The sequence below is a fragment of the Primulina tabacum genome, chromosome 9 (genome assembly GCF_025594145.1).
Source record: "Primulina tabacum isolate GXHZ01 chromosome 9, ASM2559414v2, whole genome shotgun sequence".
Taxonomy (NCBI): Eukaryota; Viridiplantae; Streptophyta; class Magnoliopsida; order Lamiales; family Gesneriaceae; genus Primulina; species Primulina tabacum.
The window spans coordinates 30,412,334-30,424,742 of record NC_134558.1 but is presented as its reverse complement, the minus strand read 5'-3'; the positions used below and the strand labels follow the sequence as shown (position 1 = coordinate 30,424,742).

The 12,409-nt window shown below is 33.7% G+C and overlaps 1 protein-coding gene across 1 annotated transcript; it reads right to left on the bottom strand.

The window, feature by feature from the left end:
• Window positions 1-424: 424 nt before the first annotated feature.
• On the bottom strand, window positions 425-10,645 carry LOC142555161 (protein transport protein SEC23 D). The gene is made up of 13 exons (XM_075665874.1): window positions 10,166-10,645; window positions 9,216-9,275; window positions 5,559-5,612; window positions 5,313-5,485; window positions 4,983-5,169; window positions 4,663-4,808; window positions 4,433-4,587; window positions 4,146-4,227; window positions 3,957-4,072; window positions 2,892-2,990; window positions 1,640-1,763; window positions 1,009-1,501; window positions 425-786 (listed from the first exon to the last, which is right to left on the bottom strand). Exons 1-13 carry the CDS (start codon window positions 10,488-10,490, stop codon window positions 572-574), a joined length of 2,229 nt encoding a protein of 742 aa, XP_075521989.1. The 5' UTR covers window positions 10,491-10,645; the 3' UTR covers window positions 425-571.
• Between the last annotated feature and the right edge of the window lie 1,764 nt (window positions 10,646-12,409).

Sequence of the window (12,409 nt, the reverse complement as noted above, 5' to 3'; positions counted from 1 at the left end):
GCATGTCCAATCAATTTTTTTTTAAAAAAACTCTTGTTAAAAAAGTTGAAATTAAAAATAAAATTTTAACTTTTCTAAGTTTTAACAAGTTTTTAGATTTTATTTATATATATAATTTTTTTCTAATAAGATAGTATGATACATAGATTGATGTTTATTTTTATTTTTTTAAAAGGGGTACATGGATTTTAAGTCCTTTTCATATCCTTTTTTTTTTTTTGTTATATTTTTAAGATAATAATGATTGATTACAAATTCTAGTCAAGTGGAGTCATATAAAATTATTTGAGATTAAAATTTTCTGATGCCTACGTTTTTAAATAACTATAATATTTGCTGAATTTGTGTTTTCCACTTTCACGAGCAATATAAAATTCTAAAATACCATCGTCTTGGAAGTGAGTTGAAGCAATATCAAACAGCCTTCTAAACAATATTTTTAACAAATTACATTCAAAACTTTTGAATCCGATCCGATTGTCCATACAAAATCATTTCTCGAACGATAAAAATCCTTTCCGTGAAGGAAACAAAAGAGCTTCAAACACATGACCAAAGGTATATATAGCATCTATTGCTTTTTGTAAACTAATACACTATGACTTATCTCATCAAGAAAAGAAACAAAGCCCAGTACACTCGTGAAGCCACTTCCCTCAACATCTTGCTCCTCTATAAGATAGTTCTCGAACACCGTCGCATCGTCCTGCCCTCCCCTGATAAAAATGAGCTTAGGAGTTATGCTCCTCTCTTGCTTTAGCTTGTTGATCGTGGTTCTTAACAAGCCTGTGTTAGAGAGTAGTAAAATTGTTAGTGAGCACCACGAAATCCCGGTTTTCACATGTTGAAAAGCCGGGCAGAAACTAGATTTCGGGGATGGTTACCATATTGGGAACATTAAAAGTTAGATCTTCAAAAAATTACACACAAAAATTTGACTTTTAAAGTCGAGTGAGGGCATCGCGCTCTTAGTGTACCGATGGTAAAGTGATGAATGAGATGACTTACAGTCCTGAGGTGGAGGAAAAGCAATTGCGGGGTCAGCTGTGGTTGAATAAAATACTACGAGAGTTGTGAATGCATCGAGGAAAAATATTGGGCTGCCACTTGTTACGAGTGCTGCACGACTCAAGGAATGGCGAGGAAACGCTTGTTTATCTGGAGTTTCATACGATGTCAACAGCGGATATATAGCACGGCTAAGTGACGAAGGTTCAATGACACTGAACAGACACTGGAGATATATTCTGTAGTCTGGATGAACTCCTTCTTCATGAAGGCGAAGAAGTGGGTTCCTTAGCAAGGCAAAGACTAAGCGGGGTAAAGGTTGCAGCTGAGGGCATTGGGTGAACGCAATGTCAACATTAGCGATCGTCATACTTCCTCTCGGGTATTCAGAAATCTTGCAAGTATCATCGTACTGAGCTGTAAGATTTACAAGCCACTCTTGAAGTGAACTCCGGCCCTCTCGAACTCCTTGCTCCAAAGAGGCCAAAATCACCTGAGAATAGTTATGCCGGATAAAAATGATAGGACCAACTGACAGTAAACACAAAAGCTAAAAGAACAGAAGTAAACTTGCCAAAACAAAATCAAACTTGCTTGATGCAAAGAAGAGTTTTTAGAAGCAGAATTTTACCTCGTGAACAAGGATAGAAAGAACAACTTCAGGATCAACACTATCATAAATCTCGTTGATGTTCCGTGCTGTTCCAAATTGTATGGTTCTGATTCTCAGTCTCCTTTTCAGGGAATATTTAGCTCTGTACACATTTAAAATGTTCAAACTTGAACTAAAGAAATGGAGGTGTAAGAAGTGTAAGATTTGCACAATTCTCCACAGACAGAAGGTGCAAGTTTAGCTACAGTAGGGATAACGGAAATTGTCCTAGCAATTGCAATTACATCAGATCAACTTCAAAACTCCTGACCCAAAAATAATTGAAATTTCATTTGATTTCTCAGAAAGCTTTAGCACATTTCTAATTCAAAGATAGAAATTGCTGAACTCTTCAAGTTAGTTTCTTAAGCCATAAACTTGGATCAAAACAAATATTCAGCTTGTGTAGTCCAGTAATACTCACAATTTACTCAAGTATTTGTTAATTTTGTTACGTTGTACTACTCGTTCTGGGGTGGCACAGAAGATGATAATATATGAAAAGTACATGACCATGTGCCCTGAGCCATATGGTGATACAATTTATTTTCTTGTTTCTAGCTGGTCAAGCACCTCTAGGTACATTAACTTTTTTTTAATCAACAGAATGATTTCAGGCCATATGAATGTTTCTCATCATTTGATTTTTTACGGTTACACTTCTGTACCTAAGAACAGAAGTTTGGAGAGAAGATTTCACTCAAACGAGCAGAGATGGTGGATCCAGAAACAGAATAGCCCAAAGCTCCTTGATTCTGTCTTTTTAAATTCTTCGCAATTTTCTGTGTTTCTGAATTTAGTTTTGGGCTAATTATTTTTATCTGGGAGTCAAGTAATGCTAATTCAAAATTATAATTTGATTGTTTTATATAACATTTTGATACTCTTTCCCAGTTATAGGCATTGTTTCACAATGGTGCGAGCGGAGCATCATGCAAAATCATGCACACCCGTGTGATGCTTACAAACGTCCTGCTTTTTTGTAGGGATTGGTTCAAAGTTACATTTTCTGCGTTGCTGCAATGGGAACACATACCTAATAATTTAGTTTAATAAGAAGTTGAATACAGCTAACATAAGGATCAAATTTGGCTTCTATTTTGTGAAGTTAGAATTTTAACGCCAAACTCGTGAATAAGCAGGTATATAAAGGACTGTATCATGATTAGACAACTCAAATGCACTTTAATATAAATGTACAAACTAATAAAATGCATCAACAGAAGCATACCTACTTGTAGGGCTTGAACCTGAAATTGACTTTTCAATGGGGGGCACAACAACAGAGTATTGAAATGCAATCTGCAATGTAGGCATTTCTTGGCTGTGTCTGCAGGCAAAAATACGCACTAATCTATTTGCATCACACTTTTTTAAAAATAGAAAATAAAAGAAAAAAGAAAACAAAGAAGAAACTTGACACAATAAAATTGAGGAACCAATTACAGTTTTCCATCCATTCCAAGAAAAACATCATTTTATATGGTCCAAAGTTAGCACATGCTAGCATCTATGGCACGATAAAATGTCATAAAAACTTTAGAAAGGTTTTTCTTGTTTCAGTGTTCGGGAAAGGACGCGGTGGGTGGGGATTGGTATAGTGACAAGAGTCTAGACATTTCAAGGCTTTTTCATGAGCCTTCCCTTTCTCCTGAAACTCACACAATTGCTAGAATAATGCGTGCCACAGATCATAGAGGCACATGCTCCATTTATGATTGATAAAATGTAGGTAAAATTCCCTTGGCATTCCACTCTAACTCCTCTCCACCTTCACCAATCAGAACTACATGGTGAGCATCTTCTTCATCTATACATACCAATGATAATAGAATGGTTACTCTAAGGATGACTGTCTATCTTACCAAACTGCCATCCATCTAAACGTGGGAATACAAAAAACGAAACCTAGGTTTCAGTAGAAAAACACACATTGCAACAACTCAAGCTTATCCAAAGTGGGTAAAGGGATTTTCTTCAGAACACTAGTAACATGTTCATGATGAGAGAGACTGGATAATGTGCTGTTTCTGGATTGTTACTGTCTCATTTTTTGGTTCTCGGTACCGTTGTTTGCTAGTCAAATCGTACTCTTAAGCAAAATAATCTATCAGGCATTTACTATCATTTGAAAATGAATCATTCATCGGGGAAAAAAATCAATGCTGCACTCTATTGCGGCATTGTTTTAAAGAACTAAGGAATAATCAGCTGGCTTTGATTGTTCCAAACACATCCAAAATCACTATACCAGAGGAATAATGAACAGGACAAAAGAATAAAGTATTTCTTTTACCTGGGGAATCCACTGTCATTCACAAAATCAAAATCATATGCATATGTGGCAAATGAGTCACAGCAAATAACATGCTGAACGTTTTCATACCGTGGATCAGGAAAGAAATGCCCATACTGCAGCATAAAATTGCAAGGATTAATATCTAAGTGTAGGAAAAGAAATAAAAGTCGAAAGATTCAGACTTACCAAATGGCCAAGCTTAAATTCAGAAGATGTCCTTAAGCGCATAACACAATTGAACGCATATGGACGACTTAACATACGGTACCTGCAATCAGATCATGAAGATAATATGAGTTGACAAAGAAGGTGAATAAGAAAATACCTTAAATCTAGAACAGGTAAATACAAGGATTTAGTTCATTTTGTACCAAAAAAATCTGGTGCATCGACCAAGTATTTGGACAAAAACGTACTTATTATACCCTTCCCAAGTTGCAAAATCATTCTTGAAGTAGGTTTTCAACACTCACATGTCCTGAGGAAGTGTTGAATCATCGGTATTTGAATATAAAAATAAAGAGCCTCCACTGTCAATACTAAGAAATTTCAAAGATGCCAAATCAGTGTACTCATTCGTCACAGCAAATAGATCCACGCAAATGCCAGCTTGAACAGCAACAGCAGCCTGTTTGATATACGTCAACAATTAATTTCCAACAAACTTGGCAACAAAATATGTCCATTAGATCACAATAAGTACCAAATCCTTATAAAATGGAGTCTGCTCTGGGAGGAGAGCACGATCTGCGTCTTCTCCTTTGCTAGCATATTGCTCACCATAGCGTCTTGTGTCTAGCTGGCCAAGACCAAAATCTGGAGGGCCAGATAGAAAGGCAAAAACTCTGGCTGCTCTTCAATTTAGTGAAACAAACAAAATGAAAATATTAGCGAATCTTTTAGCTGCTCAGACAGATAAGATATGATATAAAACTTCTCAATTGAGAGACATTCATCAATAAGAAAACTAGCCAATTTGTGACTATACAAAGAGATTCAAAAGAATCTACATTGCCATGGTACCTAGTGCATAGGTATTTCCATATTCCGATCCAAGATATTTCAGGAGAGCTTCCATTGCTACTCCAAAACCTCGCCCACCAAGTAACACCCCATCTACTACTTGACCCGCAGCTGTTGTCCGTTCCCATGAAGTAGTCGGTTTTAGAGTTTCAAGAGCAGATGCAATACGATCCTTGCACGCGTCAACCTACAACAACGTTAATTGAACATCGGCTTATCGCATCAAAATTTTGAGCTGCAAGTAAAAGAACTAACAATATAAAGCCAACACTAAATAACCATTATAAACAAAGAGAAAGTTTCATTGCATGGAAATATCAGCTAACATACAGGAGCCAAAAATGAAAATAATGGCATGACATCTTCAAGTTCCATTGCGAGACCAACATGAGAATCAGGGTGAATAAATACATTCTTCACCACTGGTATGGGACCCTGAACATCATATAAGCCTATTTTATGGCTGAACGTTGCAAGACCAAAAAGCGATTCAGGTGCTAGAGCTGTAAAAAAAAACCAGATATATCAGAATATCTACTTACTATTATAGCTCATACATGCAATAAGATGACACACCTTCCAATGCCGCTAAGAGGGCACTTTTAGTAAGTTCCAAAAATTCTTCAGACGCTGCAAATTTTACACAATTCAGTGAATTAGAAGAGGCAAATAGTTGGTTAGCGGTTCATGGATTAAGTTAAAAACACAAGCACTTTACTTTCACTTCTAGCACCGATATCACATTTCATGGATTCGGGATTTGTCCCAAAATTAGGTCCCACGACGAAATGACTAGTCATTTAAGCCCTATGATTAGGAATGTAAACGAGCCAAACCGCTCATGAGTTATTTGGAGCTCGGCTCCGTAAAAAGCTCTTTCGAGATAGTTCGTTAGTATTATCAAGCCACGCTTGAACTTAAGGATATTCGGCTCGCGATTTCGGATCGTTTATCTTATTCGAGCTTGGCTCGTCTACATATTCGTGAATGTGCTAATTTATATGGCTTTCAAACTCAAGCTCTACTCATTTGTTGAGTTGACGAATAAAAATAATAGCACTAATGTATTTGGAATGATTTGAACACAAGATCTTGTTAAAAAAAGATGAATTTACGCTATTTAGCTAAACTACATTTTTTAATTTAATTTGCAGATCATTATACTAAAAAGCTCTTTAAAACACAAAAAATAAAATAACATAACAGAAATTCACCAACTTATTATATTGTTCAACCCAAAATTTACACCACTAAGCCATGTGCTTGAGTGAATTCACAAATTATTATAATTACTAGCATAATCAATAAATAAAACTCAACAAAAACATACCAGATAATTCATTTAAAAGGACTGAACACATTAAAATAACATGAACTTGTAATATTAAGACGATTGCAATTTAAGTAAACTTGTATATATTATGTCGAAACATTCTTTCAAAAACTAACAAAATAAAGAAATAAAATATAATAAAATCTTATAATGGAATTATCGCATTGACATATCTAGAAAAATTAATTACATAATTATATATAATCAGGAGAATTCATAGAATAATAATATAACTTTATAGGTTTAAAATAATAAAATTAGACTTATCATTAATCAAATAAATTGTAAAACTAAATTTTAGTATGATTTATGAACCATTTACAATAAATAGCTTTAAATAGATAAATTTGCTAAAACTAAGATATTTTAGAATATAATATTTTAAATAAAGTATATTTAATTTATATTGATAAAAGAACTAAAATCTAAATTCTAGGATGGTATATTATGATGGTTAATTAAACATTTTATATGCTAAATTGATATGTCATTCGACATTACTAAATATTTTAAGCTAATGATATTGAACTTATTATGATTAAAAATTAGAAAGAATTCACTCTTTTTTAATAAAATGAATATTATTACATCATGATTGGAATGATTAAAACAGAACAAAGGTAAGAAATGAATTTTATGATAACATGAATATAGTTCTGTGTTTAATATGTCTAATGAATGATGATTCAATCGCTAACTTTTATAATGCAATGAAATAACTTTCGGAGTGCAATAATTATCCCTACTGGGTAGAGCAATAGAAATGTAGCACTTGAGCTATTGTTGTGGTTTAAATATTTGATTTGCACAATTACTACAAAATATAGGTTTTGGTAAAGTGACAAGCACTCAGTCCTACAATTGTTACCAGAGTCAAAGTCATGTGTTTGATTTTCATTGATTACAAAGAGTGCAATTACTGGGAAGGAGATTGTTTGAGTGCAATAATTGTCCTTGCTTGGTAGAGCGATCGAAACGTCGTGGTTAAGCTTCTATTGCGATTTAAAATAATGTTACCACCAGTTATAGTTTTGGTAGAGCGGCAAACGCTTGCTCCTACAATAACAATTCAATTTAAAACATCTAAAAAGAATAGAACTATATATAATGAATGATATTTTAAACTTTTAATAAATGAAATTATCTAAATGAAACCTATTAATGTATTGAAAATAACTACTGGGATCATACTTATATTTTTATTTATGAATGAAATAACAATTTAATTTAAAATATATAAAAAGAATTAGAATCATTTACAATGAATTATTATTTTGGTAATTTAAATTAAATTATCTAATATAAATTGTTAAATACTAAAAACAAAATGAAATTATCGAATTCAAGCCGAAGTCGAACATGTTCGAACTTTTTTTTAGCGAATTCAAGCCAAAATTATTTTGATCAATAGTTCGTGAACAGCTTGTGAACTTCTATTTAATATTTTATGTTGCTATTATATAATATAATAAATATATTTTTAAGAATACTTAACTAGCTCAGGCCCAGCATTATCATCTCAATCTCACTAACGTTTTAAAACTCTAAACCCCAAAGAGTGAGCGACGCTTCTTCTTCTCTGTTCACGCGGCCTCTCTCATGGCCTTTTACATTGTTCTCCGCCACTTCTCCTTTAGAGTTCCAAACATCTCTTCATTGCTTGGTGTGCTCTCTGCTGATTATCATAGGTCAAAGCTAAAATTCACGTTCCTCACCAGCGATTTCACCGATCTTTGCTTCGCAATTTACATGATTTCAGAGCATCCAACAGTTTGTTAACGAATTTTTTGACAGATTTGGAGGAAAACATGCTTGAAAATTCTCTTTTTATTATGGGCTGTCCGATTGTTTAACAGATTTATTGTTAATTGGTAGTATATCATCGTATTTCTATGTAATTGTGCTTTTATAATTATTCTGGATCTATATTTCAGAACCAAAATCGAGCTTAAAATGGAGTTTTTGTTTTCGAGCTGGTAAACCTAGCAATGGCCGAAAAAGCTCAAATTCGAGCTTGAAAATTTCGAATCGAGCTCGAACTCGAGCTCGAATTCTCTTACGAATCAAACTCAAGCCGAGCTAGAATCGGACTCGTTAAACATGATAAACGAGCTTTTAACGAACGAGCTATTCGCAAGCTTAATAATTTCAAAATGAGTCGAGCTCGAACCTCATGATAAAAGCTTGAATCGAGCTCAACCTATATAAATCTTAAATGAGCCGAACTCAAGCCGAATAGTCTCAACTCAGCTCGTTTACATCCCTACCTAAATGACTAGCTTTGAAGCCAAAACTTGTTCCCAATGAATAGGAATTTCTAGAATAAGATTCAATAGATGGGCAAAGAGCTCCAATAGCAAAGTCCCAAATATAACATCATATTTGTCCTAGATTCATCCCCATATGGAATAGCTGGAAAAGGTAAGATTACCAAGAAGAAGGGAACAACAATCGTCAGCTAATCAAAGATGGACATTCGAAAGGAGTTTATATATGTCAGATTCATGTTCTGTAACAACCGAACTGATACACTTGGATAAGTGCAATTTTATTTCTGTCACCATTCATTTTTAAATTTACAATGAAACTCAATTAACATTAATGGATATAAAGAACTTCCAATAACAATGTAGGTATATTCCCAACTCTTCTATCTTCTAGCCAAAAAATGAGCACATAATTATGACAGATCTAACATATGGTTTTCATAAATAAATTTCCATCAGCATAATTGCTCTCATCATTACTGTACATTCAAGCAATCAACAAGAAAATCCTCTTTCGCACATTCAGTTCCAAACCATATCAAAGAGAGTAGAATCTCAGTGTTACCAAAAAATAATGAATAGGAAATAACCTAGAGCAGTTATACATTACCACAACTTAAAACAAAATCTTACAAGAGAGGTCAACTGCGGCAACATAGACTGGCCTTGGCTGCATTTCTTCTGATTCTTCCACTGCCACCATAAAACAATCAATAAAAAGTTGATCAATTACAAGACTTAATATATGGCTACTGTTGTAGGGTCATCTCAACAATCAATCTCGGAAACCCCACATGCAAGGTGAGCATGCGCATATTCATGCAGCTCTTTCCAATAATATCATTAATATATTACTGTATCCCAATCTTTACACACTATATCAGCAAATACGTCAATCAATTTATGCATGTGAAATACGCTCTCTCCAATGACAGAAATATTAGAGCCAACCTAATGTCTTCCCTAGCAATGCAAATTGTTGCCACATCATTCAATGCCTTTACAAATAGATAACATTGCAGCACACAAGTGAACACCAAGAAGTACCATAGATTCAAACCACCAAATATGTCCAAAAAACAAGTAATAAAACACTCTGATAATGTAAACCATGTTTATGCTAGATCAATATTGAAAGAACAATATGTACCTTATCAGATCTCATCAAGCCAGAGCAACAGACTGACAACACAGTGACACTTAATGAACATGTTATAAAATGATACAATCCCACACAACCTAGTGGCAAACAAGAATTAAAATGGAGTTAAAGTGATCAGCTATAAAGCTGAACAACTATTCATGGGAAAGATATGCAGCGTTGCATCTGCTTTCAAACGACAAAATGTACCAATGCTACAGAACCATGAAAATTGCTTTCCAGCAAGCAGCACAACAGATTCCTGAGTCCACCAGAACAATTCACACCTCACCCTAACGGAATAAAAAACAATCAACTCTGCATATAGAACCAACACTATGAAATTGCACCCTCATTTGTACTGAGCAACACTCGTAACCAGCTCAAATTACATAAAATGAACTGAAATAAAGAGTTGCAAAACGAATGATGCAGTAATTACGTGGTATATCGAGGTCAACAAAAGACGACATATTTTCTGGGCATGAGTCCGGAAGTGAGTATCTAGCTATAGACTGAGCTGAAAGCCCATTTAGTGTGCCGCAGAGTACGCAGCTCCATGACCATTGATCCTGATCACAGTAGGTATTGTAATAGCCCCAGCAATTCTCGCAGCGCGGTAACAACTCCCCGCCGGACCCGTACACCGGCGGGTTCCCGTTCTCATCCTTCGCGGCGAACGGCATCAGCGTGATGCCCCACGGCAAGCCGCACTCCTGCTCCCTCGGGTCGGCTGGAAACCGGGTCATAGTCGCCCGAACCGCCATTGCCGATCCGGATTGTCCAGAACTAGTATTATATCCGTAAGATTGTGAAAAGCAAAATTGAATCCAAGCTAGGGTTTATTCCAGGTTTTAATTTAATAAATGTAATTGGCACGATTGCGCAAGATAGTTTATAAAACGGCGGCACTTCACAACTGCAATCGGGGGAGGAGAGCGACCTAACACATAAGAAGAGCCAATAGTATATCGCCAACTCGGTCTCAATTTTTTTACATCCACAACAATACACATATTTCTCCCAAATATTTTAGCACTTTCCATCTAGTCATGAATAAAAAATTTCACTGCTCAAATATTTAAATATTTAATCATTTGTATAAAAAAATATATGTTTTGAATAATTATATTATTTTTGTTATTTTTACGTGTTCGGTAAAACAAGAATAATTTTGGCTAGAAAAATGAGAATGAAATTATTCTTAAACATGTATAAAGATGATTTAATGCCCACAATATTGAAGATAAAAACGAGATAAAATTCTTTTCACAATTAAGGTCAAATTGAGCAACAAGTGAAAGTGGTGTCATTAGAATTATAGTTTTACCAAGTTTGAATATTTTGACCATATATACATTTGTTTTATGTGGATCAAATCACATGGGAAGATTGTCAAAAATGAAGTGAAAGATGCAATAAATGTTTGAGTTATTCATGAAGAAAAATTGTACCAATTATATGTACAAAAAAATATTTTATTTTCTCTTGTCTCCCCAAATCGACATATAAATAAGAGTGTATTGTGACGAAGGAAAGCTCTTATTTTATGAAATAAAGTTTGATCTCATAATTTTCTTTATTTATTTCTTCACTTTAATAAAATTATCATGTTAAGTATATATTTTAAATTCTTCTTTTCTATCATAGGTAGCTAATATTCCAAATTCGAGATGAAAAAGTGAAGCTTTTGGTATGATAATAAAATAATAATCTTTAGTTATATTATTTAATCTTTATTTATTATTTATGTTATTTTTAGTATCTTTTATTAAAGATTTTTATACCCTACTTATAAGTGGAAGTTTTGATTTATTGATGCTATATGTTATACTAAATTATTGGTACCACTTAAATATTAGTTTGGTATTACCAACGATTTAAAATGGTTACCTTGATTTATTATATATGAATATTATCATAATATTAAATTCTTGGTACCATTTAAAAGCCAGTTTGATATTATCAACCATTTAAAGTGGTTATCTTGATTTGGTATTTAAAAATATATAGCTCTATAAACACTTGACAACATTTTATAAGTTTTGATGTATATAATTTATGAATAAGAGAATAATATAAAATAATAATATAAATAATGATTATTTAATATATTAGAACCATTTTACAAGTGAATCTCAATTATGTTTGTTTATTATAAATGTATTTAAATATTAAGAGTGAATTCTCTAATCTCGACTATTTGATTTAAAATTTTGATCATATAAAATCATCATTTAAGGCTAAAATAAATTTTTTTTAAAAAACAAAATGACATCATATTGTCCTTCTAATTACCTTAGCTTCCATGTGGATATGACATTCAGACTCACTGAATTATACTGCTTGTGGACAACCTGCTCTTGGGAGTGCAACAATCAAAGTTGTGACACTCATCGACAAAGTCTTTAGAGATAAAATTGGCCATGATATGGAAGTATACATGGATGACATTATGGTCAAGGCAAGAGCATTCAAAGATTATATCGCTGATTTGGAAGAAACCTTCTCTACTCTTCAAAATTACCTACTGAAGTTGAATATATGACAAACACGATTAATCGAACCGAAAAACAAACACGATTAATCGAACCGATTAATCGAACCGCGCCCTCAATTAATCGAACGAAAAACAAACACGATTAATTCTCTACTCTTCGAACGAAAAACAAACACGATTAATCGA

Coding starts and splice junctions, on each gene's coding strand:
- LOC142555161 (XM_075665874.1), bottom strand. CDS start 10,490: ATGGCGGTTCGGGCGACTATGACCCGGTTTCCAGCCGACCCGAGGGAG. Junction 1,502..1,639: donor TTTCTATCCTTGTTCACGAG/GTAAAATTCTGC, acceptor AACTATTCTCAG/GTGATTTTGGCCTCTTTGGA. Junction 787..1,008: donor TTTTCCTCCACCTCAGGACT/GTAAGTCATCTC, acceptor TCTCTAACACAG/GCTTGTTAAGAACCACGATC.